The 21,896-nt window shown below is 33.1% G+C and overlaps 1 protein-coding gene across 4 annotated transcripts; it reads left to right on the top strand.

The window, feature by feature from the left end:
* Window positions 1–6,401: 6,401 nt before the first annotated feature.
* Window positions 6,402–21,055, top strand: LOC107918211 (pre-mRNA-processing protein 40C). Of its 4 annotated transcripts, none has more exons than XM_016847753.2 (15): window positions 6,402–6,599; window positions 6,810–6,973; window positions 7,791–8,406; window positions 8,527–8,690; window positions 9,184–9,221; window positions 10,202–10,280; window positions 11,216–11,677; window positions 11,796–11,879; window positions 16,145–16,285; window positions 16,396–16,502; window positions 17,804–17,927; window positions 18,188–18,331; window positions 19,684–19,827; window positions 20,197–20,319; window positions 20,565–21,055. In XM_016847753.2, the coding sequence occupies exons 2-15, from the start codon at window positions 6,863–6,865 to the stop codon at window positions 20,883–20,885; spliced, it is 2,658 nt and encodes an 885-aa protein (XP_016703242.2). In that variant the 5' UTR covers window positions 6,402–6,599; window positions 6,810–6,862; the 3' UTR covers window positions 20,886–21,055. The 4 variants fall into 4 exon arrangements, with proteins under 4 accessions (XP_016703242.2, XP_016703241.2, XP_040948115.1 ...); XM_016847752.2 differs by having other exon boundaries at window positions 19,681–19,827; XM_041092181.1 differs by lacking the exon at window positions 6,402–6,599 and adding an exon at window positions 7,246–7,327 and having other exon boundaries at window positions 6,838–6,973; window positions 19,681–19,827.
* The last annotated feature ends 841 nt before the right edge of the window (window positions 21,056–21,896 follow it).

The following is a 21,896-nucleotide window of genomic DNA, read 5'->3' as shown; positions in this document are numbered from 1 at the left end:
AAATGGTTCATGATCTAATCTGAATTTTATAGTAGGAATTTCTTCCCCTATATCATTTAGATAAACATATGATTGTAAAAAGTATTCAGAAAAGGCTTTTTTTATATTGAGTCTGCTGGTTGCAGATAATTTTATTGATTTTTTCAAAAATTTCTGTTGGTAGTATTTTTCTAGCTTTATTGTATAAACATATTCTAAACATTTTATTCATAATGGGACTATTTGTTCCTTTATGAATAAAGTATTGAAATATATCAATAAGATTATTTATCTCATTGATATTTGTATACTCTATTTCGAGTTCTTGCCAATCTCTGTATAAAACAGCTTTTAATAATAATTCATGTGCTTCATTTTCTTTAGTTGTTTTTTCAACTAGAAATTGTGAAAATTTTGTAAGAGCTCGTCTAAAATTTGCTCTTTGTTCTAAAATATGGGTTTTCCATATTTCATTAATATATTTATAAATTTCACTTGGTAATCTTGGATTATAAAAATCTTTTATTTCTGGAATTTGTTGTTGTTTCAACAAATTTTCTGCTCCTTTTATAACTTCAGAATAACTGGCTTGATATGCTGAATTCGGATCTTGAGACCAAGGAGATTGAATTATTCTTTTTGAAGGGTATTCGTTTACCATTCTTGATGCATATGATGAAGGAGATCCAGTTGGTTGTCTTACCATTGGATAAGGAACATAATATCCTTGATTAGGATAGAATCCTGTTAATATAGGAGTAAATCCCTGATTGGGAGTAAATACTTGATTAGGATTTATCTGCTTTCCTTTGTTGGGTTTTTTATGGACAGTAGTCCATTCCCCGACTTGTTCTAGAGGTTTTTTACCTCTATCCATAAGGCCTGCTAAGATAATCAGCAATAATATTATTAGTACCTTTGACATATAAAACTTCAAAATTGAAACTACATAAATCATTGTACCATCTAATTTTTCTTGGTACACTTTCTAGACTATTATTAGTCAGAAATTGTTTGACTGCCTGGTTGTCAGTTTTTATAATAAAATTTTCAGATGCTAAATATATGAGAAAGGTTTTTATTGCCTTTTTAATAGCTAATAATTCTTTTTCATATATAGCATAATTAACTTCATTTGATTTAAATTTTCCAGAACTATATCCACATATTAATTCTTCGTTTTTTTGCTGTTTTAGCTTTTAAAATACATCCCCAATAATTTTCTGATGCATCGGTTTCTAAAATTAATCTATCACCTTGTTTTGGTAAATAGACTTTTGGGGTAAAATTTATTTCTGATTTTATATTTTTAATAATTTCTGAGTCTTCTTTAGACCAGCTAAAGGTTTTATCCTTTTTTAGTTTTTCATATAAATCTCCTAATTTTTGAGATAAATTAGGAAAGAAGTTTCTTCCATAATTAACTATTCCTAAAAATTGTTGAAGTTGTTTTTTATTTTTATTTCTTCTGGAAATTCTTTTATTTTTACTATAATATGATCTTGTAGTTTAAGACCATCAGCCGATAGATTTAAACCTAAAAATTCTATTTCTGTTTTTTCTAATTCTATTTTCTTAGGGCTCAAAAAAATTCCATATTTTATGAATTCTTGTGAGATAATATTTAAATGTTTTCTATGCTTTTTCAGTGTTTCTGAAAATATTAATATATCGTCTATATAAACTACACAAAATTTTTTATATTTATTAAATATAGAATCCATCCATCTTTGGAAGATTTGAGGTGCATTACATAATCCAAATGGCATTACTCTCCATTGATAATGACCATTAGGTGCACTAAAGGCATTTAATGGTTTAGATTCATCAGTTAGCATTATTTGCCAAAATCCTGATTTACAATCAAATTTACTGAAATATTTTGCTTGTTTAGCTTGATTAATTAAAACATCTTTTCGTGGAATAAAGCATCCATCAAAAATAGTATTTTGGTTTAGTCTTTTATAATTAATTACCATTCTAGCTTTTCCTCTTTTTATTTCAGCATGGTTTCTTACCATAAAAGTTGGACTTGAGTGTGGACTATTAGTTTTTTCTATTAATCATTTTTCCAATAATTCTTTGATTTGTATATCAAATTCATCTATATCTTGTTTAGTATAGATCATAGGTTTGATTCTAATTATTTTATTAGGATTCTTTAATTTTATTTCACAATATCTTGGACTATTTTCCCATAATTTTAATGGTTCTTCACTAAAATTATTTTCTAGAATTTTAAACAACCAATGATTTGTTTCTAGTTGTTTAATTTGTTCTTTTCTTATTGGTCTAAATCCTTTATCACATACAAATTTATGGTTTTCTATTAAAGGTATTTCTACAGAAGTTTTTTCTGTTGATAATATTACTAATTTCTATCTATAGAAAACGGTAGATGATGATATATGAAATTATTTCCTAATAATATATCTCCATGCATTTCAGGAAAACACAATATTTTAGGAATTACAAATCTTACATTATTTATGTAGATTGGTATATATCTAGCTTTAAATTGAATTATGGTTTCTTTTCCATCAATTCCTATAGCTCTAATTGGATTTTTCATTAATTCCCATTTTTCTACAGGAATGGCATTTTCTCTACAACTACTCGTGGTAGCTCCAGTATCTAATAAAGCATGCAAAGAATATGTTTTATAGTCTTTAAATTGAAGTGTAATTTCTATATATGTATAATATTTCCTAGGTTGGAAATTTGAAAATGTAATAATATCATTTTTTCCTATTTTCATTTGTTGAATAATAGTAGTAGATTGTATTTCTTCCATTCTAGTATTTCTAGAATTTCTGCTAGGTTTAGTAGGGAAAATAGGTATTTGAACTGTTTTCATACCTATCGGTGTTGTTGAATTTGTACTAATATTATCTTCTTCTTCTTCTGTTTGAGAATTAGAAGGTAAAACTAAATTATCATTTGTATTTGTTATAGCATTATTTTTAAAATATAGTCTATCTCCAGATGACATATATTCTATAGTACTTACAAGTTTTGAAGTACTAGTACCACTTATTCTATCAATCATCCAATCTTTTGGTATTGACAGATCTTTTAGATGTAGTAATTTTGGTTGTATCTCTGTAGTAAATTTATTGGGTTCAAATAACTCAATTATTTTATTATTAATTTCTTTAATTTCTACTTCTGCTGTGTTGGTATATTCATTAATAGAAGTCTAACTTATTGCTAGATCTTTTGCTAAATTACTTATTTCAGAATTTTTGTCTGAATTCTTAAACATAAACACTCTTCTATTAGAGGGTCTGTAATAGATATAAAATAGTTTGGTTTAACCTTAAATCCTATTACACCAGTATGTAAATTAGACTGTATTCCTCCAATAAGTGCTTTTATCGGGTTTTCAAATCTTTTATCTAATAAAACTGCTATGATAGGTATATCATGTCCTTTTCTAAATAAAGCTCTTATTGTTATCATAATTATACCTAAATGTATATATCTAACTTGAAGGTATTTCTTTTTAATCCTCTTAATTTTTTCTTTAGTAAATAATGGAATTTCTGTTAATCCTTCTCTAGTATCCTTAGCGACTGTGTTGCCACTAATTTTTTCTATATGTCTTTGACTCCATATTTTAAACTTAGATATTTTATATATTTCTTCTTTAGAAATGTGATTTTTATTTATTTTTTCTATCATTTCATCAGAAAAGTCTTTTTCTTCTCCAATCAAATTTCCTAATTTTATGTCTTGTTGTTCAGACTTAGGAATTTCTTCTAATTGATTTTTAGAACTATTTCCTACATTAAACATAAATATATATTCTTCTTCATTTGAATCAGAATCTGTTTCTGATATCAACTCATATAATATTTCCTCAGGATTTATTTCCTCTTCATAACAAATTTCTAAATCTTGTTCTTCAAGACTTTTAATCATCTTTTTAGCACTTTTTCCTTTATTGGGGCAATTTGGTGCTATATGGCATTCTTCATCACAAATAAAACATTTACATATCTGTTTTTTAGGTTTTCTAGAAGTTTTTCTTCTAATAAATTTTTTCTTTTTCTTATTATTACCAGTATATTTTTTATTTCCTGGTTTCCACCTAATAAATTTATATTTTCTATTTTTCTTTTTATGTTTTTTGTAAGTATTAGGACGTATTGTTTTACATCCAAATTCCCATTCATTTTCTAGAATTTTTGTACAATGACTGTAGGTTAATTTATTTTTTACTTGTTTAGCAGCTTTAGTCTGCAAACAATGTAAAGTTATTCTTTCTTTTGCAAAATTAATTCTATTTCCTATAGAATCTATATTTTCTTTTGCTATTCCTGATTCTTTACTATGTTTATCTAAATAAGACATATTTTTTTATACATATCTCATCCCATGGCGGGGGTAATTTATGAAAATATTGGTTTTTCCAAAATTCTATATTTTCATTTTTTAATTTTTGATATTCATGAAGAAATTTTTTAGAAAATTCTTCTAGGTATCTAATATCACATAATTTAATTTTTGATAAGGTATAACTAGCTATACTATCTTGATCTTTTTTATCAAAATAACCACAAAATTCTGTTTTTAGAATATTTGTTAATCCTTTTAAAAGATCTTTAGGAGTACCTATTTGATTAATTAGTTGTCTTTTTTGGACTTTTCCTACTTCTGATTCTTCCCAACGTCTTAAGAATTGTAAAACGTCTCCTTGAAAAGTTCCTACAAAATAATTTAAAAATTTTTCTTTTGACCAAGAACCGTTGTTGTTTACAACTATTGTCATTGACTGTGCCCAATCATCTATGGTTTTTTCATAGTCTGATATTGAAATATTAGTCAAATCTAAATATATTCCACCTTGAGCCACATTTCTTTTATTTAAATCATCTATCCTATGTGGTATAGGTATAGCTTGACTTGGTTGTTGATTAGAAGATTCACCTGTATATTCAGTTTTAACTTCATTAGTAGCTATATTTTCAGTTTGATTATCAAAAATTCTTGTTGTATTTTCAACTGTTTCAAAGTCTTTATTTAAAGCTCTCAGATAATCATCTTTTTGAATATCTGATTCTAATTTTCTTTTACCATAAGGATCTGTTTGATCAGTATCCATAGGTTCGGGGACTTCTATATTTTCATCCTCATCTGTTGAAGTGTTTTCTTCATCAGATTTATAACTAGTTACATTTAAATCTTCTTGATTATCAGAATTACTAGAACTACTACTTTCTGTAGTATCATAATTTAACATATAGTGATAATTAAACTGAGTAAATAGATCTTTATGTTTTTCATAAAGTTCTTCTATTAATTTTAAGTATTCTATTCTTTCATTTTTATCTGTACTTTTAGTATATTTGACTTTCCAATGTTCTATTAGTTCTTTATAAGATTGGAAATCATATTTTTGTTGGGTAATATTTTTTCTTTTCTGTTTTTAATCATAACAAAGGTACTAATAATATTATTGCTGATTATCTTAGCAGGCCTTATGGATAGAGGTAAAAAACCTCTAGAACAAGTCGGGGAATGGACTACTGTCCATAAAAAACCCAACAAAGGAAAGCAGATAAATCCTAATCAAGGATTTACTCCTAATCAGGGATTTACTCCTATATTAACAGGATTCTATCCTAATCAAGGATATTATGTTCCTTATCCAATTGTAAGACAACCAACTGGATCTCCTTCATCATATGCATCAAGAATGGTAAACGAATACCCTTCAAAAAGAATAATTCAATCTCCTTGGTCTCAAGATCCGAATTCAGCATATCAAGCCAATTATTCTGAAGTTATAAAAGGAGCAGAAAATTTGTTGAAACAACAACAAATTCTAGAAATAAAAGATTTTTATAATCCAGGATTACCAAGTGAAATTTATAAATATATTAATGAAATATGGAAAACCCATATTTTAGAACAAAGAGCAAATTTTAGACGAGCTCTTACAAAATTTTCATAATTTCTAGTTGAAAAAACAACTAAAGAAAATGAAGCACATGAATTATTATTAAAAGCTGTTTTATACAGAGATTGGCAAGAACTCGAAATAGAGTATACAAATATCAATGAGATAAATAATCTTATTGATATATTTCAATAACTACAATTTCTCTAACGAAACCCCATTCAATACTGTTTATATCAAATGGTTCATGATCTAATCTGAATTTTATAGTAGAAATTTATTCCCCTATATCATTTAGATAAACATATGACTGTAAAAAGTATTCAGAAAATTTTTTTTTATATTAAGTCTGCTGGTTGCAAATAATTTTATTAATTTTTTCAAAAATTTCTGCTGGTAGTATTTTTCTAGCTTTATTATATAAAACATATTCAATAACGTAAAATTTCTTCAGTAGAAATGGGAAAGGTGAAGTCTTGAACCATAAAAATACAACGGTGACTCGGTGAGTTGTATTTTGTTATATTATTTTTTAACTCTTATTTCGTTTTCCCTTTGTTCGGTCCCAGAAGCCCAAAGCCCCAAACCCTAACCCTAATCTCTGCCTAATAATCTCCTTCGACCTTGACAGGCACCATTGTCCCCCTTCCTCTTTGTTTTCGCTACCAATACCCTATCGAATGAAGCTTTCTCGGTAGTCTCAGAATCCTGTCAAGTAAGTCCTTTCCCTGAAACATATTTTCCCTATTTTATTTTATTTTACTTTGATCAATGTTCAAACTTTTTGTTCCCAAGGAAAACGATTTGGTGAAGAATCACGTAGTTTGATGTTTCCGATTTCTTGATTGGCTGTTTATAGAGTTCGATTTTATTTTTTAATGCATATTTACGCTGTTCGATCCTGTTCCTCTTGTTCATCCTTCAGGTATCTTTGCTAGGACCATCGTTCAAATTCTTCCTAGAGCGTTTTCACCAATAATGCAGCCTCCTTTGCCAGTCCCGCAAGGAGCCTTGTCGAGTTCCGCAAGTTTTTCTTTTACTCCAAATCCTCAGTTGGTTCAGAATGCTCAAATTCAACCTTCTAAATCTGTAAGACAATTATAAAAATACTGAATTCTAATTTCGTTTCGTTGTACTCGGCTTAAATTTTCGAAAATTGCCTTGCTCATTAATTTTTGGCGTCAAGCTATACAATTTTGTGAGTTAATTGGACTTCCAGTAAGTGTAGATGGTTTGTAGCGATTGTTTTACTAAGCTTTCTGGAGCCAAGATTAATTTTGTTTTTGTGGAGGAGTGGCAAAGTTATGCATGAAATAATATAAAACAGAGATTTTAATTCTAAAAGATTGACAATTTTGAAGGGGAAGGAGTTGAGGAGGGGGCGTACTTTGAATTTGGCGGAGAACTTGACATATATAGGAATTTGAGAGATTTTATGCCTGGGTAAGGAAGGTGGGTTGTGTATTTGTTTCAAGTTTTTGTTTTTAGAAATGTTCTTGAGCAGCTGTTTGCACAGCAATTATAACATCCTTAAAAATGAATATGTGGACTATGTTGCAACACAAGAGTCTATCCAGGATAGATCTACAAAATCATCTTTTTTGGTGACTTTAATTAAACAGTATGCCTCAATTTTAGCGTCCGTTGTGATCAAATCTCATCGAGTGGATTATGAATGCAGTATTTTCCATACTTTATAGTAATTCATTAACTCCCTAACAAGGTTCCTGTCGAGCATTTGTAATTCTGTGCAGTCTCCTTCAATCCCATTCTCAATTTAGTTCTCTACTGCTTGCAAAATGATGTCCAGCATTTGCTTATGCATCTGCGAATTGGTTCTGTTATGGAGCTGTTTGTACGCCATTGTCTTACAATTTGAAGTGTTGAACCTTTTTGCTCTTTTCAGGATACACTAGCTACTGGTACACAAGCGATGACTGCATCATCTCCATCCACTGTTTCTCAGTCTGGGCCATTGCCTGTTAATAGCTCTTCAGGGTTTACAATGAATGCATCTACTACTCGCAGTTTTGCCCCTGTAACTTCAAGGATCCCCACAACTCCTCCTTTTCCTATGTCTAGTGGATCTTCTGGAACTTCAGGGGCACCTGGACACCCTGGATCAGTACCATCTATTCAGATGATTACTGCTTCTGCTGCTGTGGATTCTCCCTCTTCTGCAGTTCCTGGACCCGGTGCACCTGTTTCATTAAATCCTGCTGTTCAGCAACAGGTATACCCTCCCTATACATCCTTACCTTCTATGGTTTCTTCCCCTCAAGGGTATTGGATGCAACATCCTCCACTGGGTGGTTTTCCAAGGCCTCCATTTGTGCCTTATCCTACTGTTTATCCTGGACCTTTTCCTTCAACATCAAGTGGCATGCCTCTTCCTGCACCATCATCTGATTCTCAACCTCCTGGTGTTAGACCTCTGGGAATGAGTCCATTTGCACCATCTGCAGCTGCTCTGGCTAACCAGTCATTGGCAATCCAGACAGGATTTCCTCCTCAAGGAATTGGTACGCTCAGGGTTTCCATGCTAGATTACTGATCAACTAACAATGTAAGATCTGTTTAACCTTCATTAATGTATCATGAAGTTAATTTTTTCTTCATTCGTATTTCATGGGGTTCTGCAGATAATAGGAAACTTGGTCATGATGTTTCCACCAGAGTTGAATCTGCTGTCAATGAACAATCTGATGTCTGGACTGCCCACAAGACTGACACTGGGGTTGTTTATTACTATAATGCATTAACAGGAGAGTCGTCTTATGAAAAACCTGCTGGATTTAAAGGGGAGGTACAAGTGGATGTGCATTCATATGCTTTGTATTAGTAACTTTGTTTAGGTGTACCATTTTTTTTATTGCAAGCACTTAAATTGGCTGATACTGTTTAATACTAATTTCCCAAAAATTGGCTGATTAACCTTCTTTGATAGATGCTCTAGGAACTTTCATATACATTAAAGCAGCCAGAAAAAATTAGAGTATCAAACGCTAATTTTATGATGCCTTGTTAGTTAATACCAAGATTCCACATTGTTCAAATGCAGGGAGCTTATGGAAATGTTGTATAAAACTACATAGCTATGCATATTTGCATTTGTTCGTACTTGTGGAGAATATTTGATATTTTCTCTTGCTCTCTTCTAGTTTTCATACCGAAGTTCAAAATCAGTTTCCGTGGTTCTTGTGTATAGAAAATTTTCTATAACCATTTTGTCTTGGCATCTGGATTTTGGTGGCTTCTTAGATGCTAATTGAACTTTTTTATTTCACTTATGTGTGCAGCCTGATCAAGTTACCGTGCAGCCAACTCCAGTTTCAGTGTTAGTTCTTTACTTTCTCCTCCACTAGTTGTTGCTGTGTGGTATATATTAGCAGTCAGCACTATAATGTTGACATTGCCGAATGGGATATACAGTTTACTTGGTTGGTGGGGGGGGGGGAATGAAGCCTCAGTTACCTTCACCTAAAAATGCAAAATAAAAAATAGGACTTTTAAATATTCATTTATTTGCTTTTTTTTGGCTGGATAATTTTGTAAATGCCTCTGAAAATAACTGTTATTTGGGAAATGTAACAAGTTACTATTTTAATTTTTTCTTACCTTACTAGAAATTAAAATTATATCACCAGTCTTAACTCTTTAAGTATTACTAATGTATACTATTGTCTCATTATCTTAGTTATCTTATATTCATATTTTATAAATTTGTCTTGCTATGGTAGTTAACTTGTACTTTATATGTTAGTTTTTTTATATCTAATATATTATTATGTTATATTATCAATGAAAGGATATGGTATCAGTTAGATGAGTACTGATTTACATTGGAAATAATTATTAACTGTGTATACAAATATAATTATTTAAGAACATGATAATACATTTTACTGTTTATTTTTCTTTTGAAATTTAAGAAAATTTAAGTTATTCTGAAATTCTTTTGAACTTTTACTAATCACTATTAATTAATTGGGCATTACTGTATATCTTATAATTATTTAATTTAATCATTAAAAAAATATTATTCTGAATTCTCTGGGTTACAGTATCTCGCCCCCCCCCCACACCACTTATCGTGTTGAGTGCTTTTAGTTCATCATCAGATGCTTGAGATTCTATAGTGCATATAATACAAGTGAATGATCTCTCAAAGATGATTCTTACGCTTATGGCCTGTAAAAGATATAGAGATGTGCTGGATTTTTACACAATATTACAGTTAATCCCCTTTTGCTTTGGATGGAGAAAGTCTCGTTCTTGTTATATTTTTATGTTGAATGCCTTGTCTCTTTTTTACAGGGAGCAATTGGCAGGAACAGATTGGGCACTAGTTACCACAAATGATGGGAAAAAATATTACTACAACAGCAAAACCAAGGTAGTGTGTCTAGTTTAATTCACACCACTAGCCTGTTTTATTCCAACGGGCTTGTTTTATTGAATTGTTTGTCTGAAAATCTTTTTCCAGATAATAGAACAATACATTCACTGATAGGATATGAATCAGTTGTGTCTGGAATTCAGTGGGCTAGAAGTTAAACTATAAGGGACCTTATGGTTTATGGTTATAAATGAAAGATTTCTATTTGGGACTTTGATTTGTACTGGTAGAGCTCTAAGAATCAAGAAGTGGCTGCAATGAGGATCATGGTTGCTGTAAAATTTGGGAAACAGAAGACCCAGGGCTAATTGATTTAGTTGTAGCACATTGTTCTGGAAAAATGTTGCTGTTTTAGGGTTTTATTTGTTCAAGAGAAAGGGCTAGCAGTATGTGGCTACAATTGGGAAGAATAAGGTTCCTGAACCTTAAAAGAGTAAAAGAAAGATGTGCAATCAACAGTGATAGTTTCTTTAGGAATCTTTTCTAGTTGTTCCGTCTATATCTATAAATGTAATATCAAAGAAACTTAAGTTACATGGACCTTAATGAGTGGAACTATATATGGATTAATCATTAATTGCTTTAGTAGTAAGGTGCGTTGCTGTTTGAAGACAAAACATGATAATTAATGGAGTTCACTTATGTCTAAATTGGCACATTGATCAAGCCTTGTGCATTTTCAAATGAACAGATAATGATGTCTATGTTCTGTATTCCTTTCACCTTCATTTCGCTTCTGATAATATGAATCTCATGTTTTATATTGACTTTGTGCTTATAAAGCCTAGTTTTACAATCACCTTTTAGGATGCAAGTAAACTTTCAAGGAAACAAATATTGGACACGGTTAACACTGTTAGTGCTCATTGAACTTATATATATTTCCTAGTTATTGATGTTTTCCCACTTTTCATGGTGTTTTTATCAATCAGATTAGTAGCTGGCAGATCCCTAATGAAGTAACAGAGCTGAGAAAGAAACAAGATAGTGAAGTATCAAAGGAGAATGCAGTGCCCGTACCAAATATTGATGTAGTGGCAGAAAAAGGATCTACTCCAATAAGTTTGAGTGCTCCTGCTGTTAACACAGGTGGTCGTGATGCCATGCCTTTAAGAACATCAGTGGTGCCAGGTTCTTCATCTGCATTGGATTTAATTAAGAAGAAGTTGCAGGACCCTGGAGTTCCTTCTTCCTCACCTGTTCCGGTTATGCCAGTAACAGCAACGCATGAATTAAATGGCTCAAGAGCAGTTGATGTTAAAGGCCTGCAAAGCGAGAGCAACAAAGATAAACTAAAAGATGCAAATGGGGATGGTAGCATATCTGATTCCTCTTCAGATTCTGAGGATGCAGACAGTGGGCCTTCTAAGGAAGAGTGTATCATGCAATTCAAGGTATCTGTAGTGCCATATTTTGTTGCATATACTAGAATTTGGTTATTCTTGGTTTTATTACTTCAATCCAATCTTTTAGGTGGATTCAATTGGTTTATCATGTAAGTGAAATTCACAGGAAATGCTTAAAGAACGGGGAGTTGCACCATTCTCAAAATGGGAAAAGGAACTGCCAAAGATAGTGTTTGATCCACGTTTTAAGGTTTGTTGAGACTAAAGATTATCTATTATTTTTCTCTTGGTAGTTAAGGAACTTACAATCTGCTGGAATTCCATGAACAGTTTTCAATTATCATGTGAAAATGTTGTTGAATGAGAAAAAAATAGAGCAAAACTAGCCATTGAACCATATGTCAGTTTTAACTATGACAATGAATGGCTTAAGTTTGCAAATGAAGAGATCTTACTTAGCTGTTAATAATTAAATTAACATGTGCCATATCTTTGTTGCCCGCTCTGAGTTGGTAACAAATTTAGTTTTTCCTCTTTGATGTTCTGGTGTAATTTAGGGGAGAAAACAACAATAGAAAGAATTAGGGCTGAACAAACAAATAAGAATGAAGAGGGAGCTCTAGAAAACTTAGGGTTTAAAAACCCTCTAGTTGCTTTATATTAATTCAAAGAAAATAATAAGAAGCATAATGATGGCTGTAAAACCTAGAACTTAATTATATAGGCTTTGCTTCTTGCAAGTAAATAGGTTTTCTTGCAAATAAAGTTTTATTCTTGCCCTATATTTAAACCCTTAAGGTAATAATCCTAGCTGTCCATAACATATCTAATACTCAATAAATAAAACTGAAATAATAAAATATTATCAAATAAATAAAAGCTCCTGCATCATCCTCCTTGGCTTGGAAAATTGACTCCAATGAGAACTTTCATCACTTAAGCATAAATTTTTAAATCTACACTTTGCAACCTCTTCTTCATTATTAATAACTTTGTTGACTGAACATGTGCCTTTTCATCCAGTTCCTTTTTTATTTATTTTCAATTGCGTCTCCAAACATTGCTTCCGAAGTAAAACTCCATGTCCCACTGCATTTGAGTAATTCTCTCTCTTTCAGATTCCAATGCATTTGTGTAACTCCATATCCAATTGATGCTGCATGTTTTCATCAATCCCTCTCTAGTCGTTTCAAGTTCCCCTTCCAAATCCTTGATCTTTGTTGCGAAGAACTGTCAACTTTTATGAGATATGTGCCATTTGGACAGAAGATATATGCCCTACTGTAATAGTCCCTTAGGTTCGCGTGGTTATCAATTGGAACAAGCTTTGATTCAATTATTTTCTTCCCTCAACATCACTAACATCTTCATTAACAGTAGCAAAATGTATTACTTACTTTCTTTTCCATTCCAAAGAATTGTAGATCACAACACACAAGATCTTTCCGTGAGAATGGTCAGTTCCTGTTGCAAGGCAGTAAGTGATATTCAAAAGTGGAGACTGCTGGAAATTTGTGGTTGAGTTCGTATAGCTGATGGATGGTTTCAAATCAGTTAAGCAAACAAGTGAGGGTGCAACAGCCTTCTCAGCCATAGTGTAGCCTATTGGTAGCCTTTTTTGTATAATCATTGGCCACGTATTGCTTCTTGGCACGTATAACAACATGATTTGAGCAATAGCCAAGGCATCTACCAATGAGTCTTTATTTGGTCCTGAGTCATTCCTTCCTTTGAAAAATTCGAGTTGTCTTGCTGCCAAATAGTGGCCGCTCATTCTAATTAATGCTGGGTTCTTGTAAAGTATCCTATCCAATAAGCATTTGCACGATCTGGTGGAGGTTCATAACTTTCTGGGAATGCTCCAGCAAAAATCTTAGCATATGAGCCCAGTCTCTTAGAATGCAGACAACCATTGAGACTCATCTTTTTTTTTCATTTAATTCTGTCTTGGTAGTCTATGCTGCCAAAGAAACAATGATTCGATCCCAACTTTTGCACCCATTTAGTAAGCCTACACTGCAGATTGTCAAACGGATCAATTTGCCATCTAATTCTTCGAGTGACACCCAACTCCTCTTTTATGGCTAATCCAAGCTCGTTTGTTACATCTCTTTCCTTCTCTTGAAGAGTCTTGTACTGATCAACAGCCTTCATATTAGGAGCTGTTCTTTCAATTTCCAACACTAGATCATCAATTTTTTGTTTGAATTCTGTCGCAAGCTTCTCCTGATCAAAAAGCCTTTTATCCTGCATAAGAGATCGATTTAACCAACTAAAATCGAACTTCTTACCTTGAAGACTCTACTTCCATCAAGTCTTGAATGAGAGGAAGCTCGTGGAGCTCTAAGCCACATGTATCCATAATTTCCCCCTTCCATTCATCTAGTTGATTATTTTGATTCTCCTTAGAATTTATTTGGTGATTAAGTTTGGGTATGGATGTTGTAGCAGCATGAGCCTGCTTCTCCCATTCCTAAATTTCCTTCTCACACTCTTCGGACATTAATTTCCAGTCCACTTCTTTCTTCTACTGCTTTACAGCTTGACTACAACCTTTTTTTCATAAAGCGATTTTAAATCATTTTCCAAGGGACAGAGTAGGTTCGAGCTTTTTAACTCTTGATTCTAATTGTCACTTAGGCTCATACTCGAACCTTATAAATGCTGCCCTGGAGCATAAATGAACTAAACCCAGATCTTCAAATAGATGATTGTTGTCTGGATGCCAAGGAAAACAGTCATGCACTGTCCCCAAAACAAGTTTTTTGTTTATTAGGTGGAGGATGGTAAAACAATCTTGTTGATTAATGGTTGGCATAGAACCATGTAGAGGCGAAGATTCCCAAGAAAGCCAATCACTTTTATCTTGACAAATAGCTTAGAAGCATCATCTCATCCTATGAGGAAAACAAGAATAGCTTCATCAGCTTCATAGCAGCAAATATTTGTAGATGCAATGTGCTTATATTCAGAATCAATGCTATTTTACTCAAAAAGTGCAAAGCACTTTTCTTTCTGGGAATCCAGCTTCTTCTTTGTGCTTTGCCTTTAAAATTGTCAAACTTAGATTTAATTCTATAATGAGTTTTTGCAATACACCCTCCAAAAATAACACTGCTACTGAAAAGTCAACTGAGATATGTGAATAGTTGGAGCAAATCCCGAAGGTTTAGAAAACAAATCAGCATTGATGGATTTGCTCATCAAAATAAGACACAAGTTGAGATGTTAAGGAAGATGATCATGCGAACGTATTAACAAAATGTCCTCGTTCATACCTCTTTCATGAGTTACATCCGGTAGCAACTGACTTTCTCTAGAAATCTTTAGAACCTGATTTCAGCAACAGCTTTCGGAAACTTAGCTTTCTTGTTGAATGCAAGTAGTTTTTCTTTGAAAGGTTGCATCACCTTCATCCTGTGACTTGCCTTCAAACTGTCCAACTTTTTCTCCAGTTAACACTGAGTTTTTTCTTGGCAGTATCTGATTTGATTTTTGAAATTGAATCGATTCTTTTTATTCCAAAATTATCACCTGATGTTGTGTCCCTTGAGATATCCAAGAGATTTTCAACTTGCCTCCAATCCTCTCCTTTTGCGATTTTGGTTGTCATCACTCTATGAACAATCAAAGATTCTTCTTGAACCAGATAAACATAAATTTCTTTGCTTCAGGATATTCATCATAGTTCGGTTCTGACATATCGTAATTTTGCTCTTTCCGCATGCATCTTGCTAAGAGAATCAGCAACTTCAACGCTAATCCCACCCTCATTTAATTCAAGGGCATGCGGCAACCGATCCTTCAATCCACTTTTTACTGCAGGGTTTGTGGGTCCAGCATCATGAAAGGGGTTTTTATCTTACCAAAATCTGATTTATCGGCAAAACTACCTTTTCAGTATGGCCAAACTGGTTGTGGGCACCTTATGCGATCTTCATCAAGGTTCCCTCTTGTTCCTGTTACACCTCTCTTCTATCGCACTTCGTATTGCAGCCAGTTCTCTCTCTTGGTTCTGATTTCCTCTTTCTCGACCTCGTAGGCATGCAACCATGGCTTAATAGCAATCCCTAATATAACCCATGGGATCTAACCAGGGTTTGATACCAAAATTTGTGTGGTTTAGGGGACAACAGCAGCAATATAAAGAATTAGGGTTGAACAAACAAATAGGTAAGATGGAACACTAGAAAACTTAGGGTTAAAAAACCTCTAGTTTCTTTCTATCAATTCAAATAAAATAATAAGAATCATAATGATGGCTTAAAACCAACAACTTATTTATATGGGCTTTGTTTCTTGCAAGTAAAGTTATTAGACTTCCCCATAAAGTTCTATTCTAGCCCTAGATTTAAATCCTAAAAATACTAAATAATCCTAGCCATCAATATCTCTAATACTCAGTAAATTATATTGAAATAATAAAATAGTATAAAATAAATAAAAGCTCTTGTGTTGCTTCCTAATGAAGTCATACTATTGAGTTTTAATTTCTAAAAGTGCATCCTGTTGCAGGCTATTCCAAGTCATTCTGCTAGGAGGTCCTTGTTTGAACATTATGTTAAGACACGTGCTGAGGAGGAACGCAAAGAAAAACGAGCTGCTCAGAAGGCTGCAATAGAGGGATTTAGGCAGTTGCTGGATGAAGCATCAGAGGTTTATTTAATTGCCAAAAACTGAATGTCATTATTTATTAGCTATGGTGAAAATCCTGCTTTGAAATTCTGAACTGTAGATTTTTTACAAGCCCATATTTTTCTCTACAGGATATTGATCATGACACCAATTATCAGACTTTCAAAAGAAAATGGGGAAGTGATCCACGATTTGAGGCTTTGGACCGTAAGGATCGGGGGCTTCTATTAAATGAAAGGTAATGTTACTAAGATAGACTCGTGATGCTTATTTTTCTTTAGTGTGTGATCTTTATAGTTGATGCAGAAGGTTTGGCTTTTCTCTCTTTAATTTTTCCTGCTAATTGTGCCATCAGATGCACCGGTTACTTGGTTATGTTGCATATACAAATGCATGCTTAAAGAAATTAGTGTTTGGGTCTTCATGAGTTTTTCTAATGGATTATAATCTTTTGTACTAGTTAAAATTTGGCTTAAAGAATTTGAATTGCTTGTTGTAGAACAGGGATGGATGGCACACTTTTCTTATTTGACCCTTGCCCTGCTCTCCTTATTTTCTCCCTTTCTTTTTAATCTCTCACGTTTGACAATTAACATTTGGCAGTCAAGTTTTTCTTACCCCCTTTCTCTCTCTCTTATACACACACGCACACAGACACTTATGCAAGCTTATGCATGTGTACCTTTGTGACACACGCAACTCTGATCTGGCAGGCATGTTTGAAGATAATAATGCATACCCAGAGAGATTTTTACATGTCTACTTGAGCATTTGTGTTGCTACAGTTTTAATGATCTGTTTAAGAGCAATTGTTTTTGAGAAAGCAGATTTGATAAGATTGTATGGAGTGATACATCTAGGTTGCAGTTTTATTACCCGGTTGATAAAAGTATGATTATTTTGAATTGGCTGGCTGAAGATTCTGTTTAGAACAAATTTAGAACTTATATGGGTATGAAGCTTATAATAATAAAATTGGGACGCTGGTCCTTTTTTTGGAAGTGTCTGGCACTAATGAGAAAGAGGTACTCTGCTATTCTTCTAAGACATCATTGATGTTGTGATGAGCTAGACACTGAAAGCTTGTAGCCTTTATATTCTTCTATTAGCTATTTTCCTTTGGTTCTTTGGTAGATTTGTTAAACATACTCTCTTCTTTCTTTTTCCCTTGTGCTTTCATTTTGCTTGGAAGTAAGATAAATGTCCTAGTTATATCTGTCGCTCATATCCAGTTTCTTGTGTTGATCATCATGTGCGACATGTGTTGTGCTATTAAGATCACATATGTGTGCTTTGATTCCAATGCTTGTTTGAATTTATGTTGAACTTGTTCGGTTGTCTCTAGACAGAAGAGATGGTCTAATGATAGCATTGAAAGCGACCTTTGTCAGCAGGTAGTAGGCTAGGGACCAGATTCTATGATTCAGTTTGGGTGTGTCCTTTAGCTCTTTATCTCTTTTGGTTTGAATGGTAAATGCCTAATTTTTTCCCATGTACTTATATCATACTGGTTACAAAATGTCGCTGCTTCTGTCTCAGGGTTCTTCTTTTGAAGAGGGCTGCTGAAGAAAAGGCTCGAGTTATACGTGCTGCTGCTGCTTCTAGTTTTAAGTCCATGCTTAAAGAGAAAGGAGATATCAATGTAAATTCCCGCTGGTCCAGGGTATGTGCAATTTAAATTAGGTTATTGGTTTTTCTTACCTTCTGGAGAGTGTTCCTCAACATTAAGCATCTTGCATATCTTATGTCTTATTGATGGGAATGTACTAGTCAGATCATTCTTTCTTGAGAGGTTTTGCATCTTCACTGGTTGCTCATGTTTGTGTGTCTGCACACGTAAAAGAGAGATTGTTTCTTGTTATTTTCAATGAATACGATGGTAAATATGGCCCACTTTCTTACCTTTGCTTTTTGTTGTTTCAGGTGAAGGATAGCTTAAGGGATGATCCTAGGTACAAGTGTGTTAAGCATGAGGATCGAGAGGTTTTGTTCGATGAGTACATATCTGAACTAAAGGCCATAGAAGAGAAAGCAGAGAGAAAAGACAAAGTGAAAAAGGAGGAGGAGGTATAGATTCTCTCTCGCACTCTCCCTCTCCCTCTCTATCCTTTCTAGCAAAATCAGATTTGCATTTTAAGTTTGTTCATGATCCATTAGTTCTTGCGAATGCAGAATTATTCAGCATATACCAACAGTTTTGGTTTTTTTCTGCCCATGGATGTTTTGCATATGATGGTATGATGGATAATATTGAGAGTATAGCTTCAAAACTTCTTAGAAGAAGACTATTTTTCCACGGAGTTCTAATACCTCAAGTTTATCTTTCAGCTAAAAAGAATGATAGGATCGGCATTTTTTAAAGTTAATTTCTAGTGGTTATTTTATGGCATCAAATTCTCTTGTTAAAAGATGTGCAACGCTGTGACATTTCATAATTCCACATTAGAAACATGGCATTACAATGAATGAAGGGGAGAGACGAAATCTCATAAATACTGGCAATTGGTGGACCATTCTCAATAGACATGTCATTACAATGGATGCAAGGGTGAGATAAGTTCTCATAAAAGCCTTCTAGCCATTGGTAGACCATTTCCACATAACAGGCTTCTCTTCCAAAAGCTATAGAAGCCTTTGCTGACTACTTAGGATTTTCCATGACATCAGATTTAGCTCTTCCAATTATCTTTTGTAGATATTTTTTTTTCTTTTCTTACAGCCACATCTTTTGCTATTTATATTGATGTGTGACTCTCTCTCCCTGCACTTTTGCATATGTGACTTCCTATTTTTGGTTCTTTGGTGGTGTTTGCTTGTGATCTTTTGATGTTATTGACTGTTTAGTTATATTTATGATTGGATGGTCTAAGAAGTGGAATTAGATGGTGTCTATAATATATGAGGATGCCCAGCTATGAGTTGGCTGAGCAACGAACAATTGAATAAAAAGTTCCTGATATGTTCCAAGATTATACTCTATAACTTTGTGAATTCTACTTGCTGCTTGTCTTATTCCTTTCATTTCGGCTCTCTTTGCGTGTTTGAAATCCTCTTCCAAGCATAGTGTGAAATGTCTTCCAAGGATCGTTTGATATGTCAGTGGAACATATGGCCCCACTCAAAATTATGCTTGTGGGGAATAGCCAAACAGTTCTTTAATAAGTTAGACAAAAGAAATTAAAGAGCTCATCTTAGAATCTTCCTAAATGATAGATCCGTTATATGTAGGAGAAGGCTGTTCTTTTTATACCTTATGTCTTGCAACTATAGGCAATGTGAGAGCATGGTTATGTCATTGTTATCTATTGCTTTCGATTTGTTATTTGTTTCAATAGGACATTGAACAAATGTTAGAAAAGATATCCACGTGTATCCAGAACTGCCTCAAGTAATTTGTTTGCCTTTTATTAATCCAGGAGAAACTGAAGGAAAGAGAGCGAGAGTTGCGGAAAAGGAAAGAGAGAGAAGAACAAGAAATGGAAAGGGTGCGACTAAAAGTTCGCAGGAAGGAGGCGGTTGCATCTTTTCAAGCTTTGCTTGTGGAAACAATTAAAGATTCCCAGGTATGCTCTTCTTTAACAACATATTTCTAGATGATACAATTCTAAAACAATTAAATATGACCTTAATTTGATGTTGAATGATTCAGGACTTTCTATATGCTACTATTTCTATCATGGCATTGCTAAACTAGAAAAATGTCCACTCATTAGTGTTTGTCTGTTTTATTATCATTTAAAAGAAAATTCCTGATAACATGAATTTGGTCCCCCATCTACAATACATCAGATGCAACTAATTTTTTCACCTTTTCCTCTGAAGTATGTATTCAAGCTTCTAAGATGTTTAAGATCATTATTCTCAAATGCTTGGTTTTGTTGGCTCATTTGGAATTTGTCAAGTCGTTCATGTCTTTCTATTAATTGTTCTAGGCATCCTGGACGGAGTCAAAGCCTAAGTTGGAAAAGGATCCTCAGGGACGTGCAGTGAATCCTGATCTGGATTCATCTGATATGGAGAAGCTCTTCCGTGAGCACATAAAGATGCTATTTGAGGTAATTTTGCAACTAAAATGATCATCAATATTGTTATGATTTTAACACTAATGCCATCCTGCTACTCCCATTTAGTTACTGCTAAGTAATACATGTTTTACATTAATACGCTAGTAGTGTTCTGTCTGTTTACAAGTTGAAGAAAGGATTGGACATTGTAACTTTGAAGTGATTTATGCATAAATTGTTTTGGGCCTTTTAAATATTTGTGTCTGACATAGACGGTCTATTTGGCCATTTTGTAGAGATGTGTGAACGACTTCAGAGCTCTGTTAGCAGAAGTCATAACTCAAGATGCAGCTGCTCAAGAGACGGAAGGTGGTAAAACAGCCCTTAATTCATGGTCAACTGCCAAACGTCTTCTGAAGCCCGATCCAAGGTATAACAAGATGCCAAGAAAAGAGAGGGAAGCTCTGTGGCGTCGATACGCAGAGGATATGTTGCGAAAACAGAAGTTGGCATTAGATCAGGAGGAAGAGAAACACACTGATGTGAAAGGCAGAAGCTCTGGTGGTGATTTTGGAAGATATTCGTCAGGTACAAGGAGAACTCATGAACGTAGATAGTTCGTTTTGTTGGGAAACTAGGCATTTGTAAAAGTTACTAATCTTTAATATGTATACATATATAATGAGTTAGGCTCTGATTTAGTTTCCCCCTATGCTATTTCCTGTTGAAGGAAAATGGGTTTAACCCATATATTTATTTATTAGATAATCCATCCATTGATTTCTAATATTGCGTAAAATGTCTTACAGTTTCACTAATCAGAATTTGTATCTGAGATCCTTGAGTTAGCTGTTCTGATACATTTCAGGATGTGGATATGAATCACGGAAAAATATTTAAACCCCAGGTTCGATAAAAAAAATTCATTTAAAAATACTTGCATATACTCTCAGTTTTTTTATAAAAATACACTAATAAGTTTGAAAATTTAAGGATGAATTTCCCTTTGTTTATGTTCATTTTTATTCAATATTTTTAATTGAAGTTATTATTAAATTAAATTATAAACTATGTTGTGTTTTAATTAGAGCATATTTTAAACATAATTAATTTTAGGTTAATATAAGAGTTCATTTTCAATAAAATTATGTTTTCTTGTTATATACTCGTTTTTTTTATTAATTTTAATTTAGGAATGATTTATATGAACGTGCGAGGTGTTGTTTATGTACCTGGAGCATAGTTACATGTATGGGTAAAGGAGGTAGATCGAAAGTTTGTACTAGTGCGGTTGGAGGGTCTTTTTGAGCCATTGATTGTTTCCTAGAAAGATGAAGAAATGTGAGTTTAAGAAATTAGTAGAGAGATGAAGATTAACTTATTTACCATCGATTAATGGTTAGAAAGTTTTGAAACGTAATAATGACCTCTCAAATCGGAGGAATATTAAGTGTATAATTTTGTTTTAACTCAAAACAAAAGATTATAGCTGGATTTGAAGAATAGTATCCAAGTGTAAAAATAAACAAGATTCACGTCGTATAGAATTCATCAAATTATGGGAAGGAATATGAGAACATGAGTGGAATCTTATCAAGAAAGGAATATTGAGCAAAGTGATGGTGGAT

This window comes from Gossypium hirsutum, chromosome A01 (assembly GCF_007990345.1).
Source record: "Gossypium hirsutum isolate 1008001.06 chromosome A01, Gossypium_hirsutum_v2.1, whole genome shotgun sequence".
Taxonomy (NCBI): domain Eukaryota; kingdom Viridiplantae; phylum Streptophyta; class Magnoliopsida; order Malvales; family Malvaceae; genus Gossypium; species Gossypium hirsutum.
The sequence above is the reverse complement of the archived record's forward strand: the minus strand, read 5'-3'. Positions and strand labels throughout refer to the sequence as shown.

Excerpts from the sequence above, each read along its gene's own strand:
- LOC107918211 (XM_016847752.2), top strand. The coding sequence starts at position 6,863 with ATGCAGCCTCCTTTGCCAGTCCCGCAAGGAGCCTTGTCGAGTTCCGCA. Across the intron at positions 8,691-9,183 it reads CTGCTGGATTTAAAGGGGAG|CCTGATCAAGTTACCGTGCA; the intron begins GTACAAGTGGAT and ends TTATGTGTGCAG. Across the intron at positions 10,281-11,215 it reads ACTACAACAGCAAAACCAAG|ATTAGTAGCTGGCAGATCCC; the intron begins GTAGTGTGTCTA and ends TTTATCAATCAG.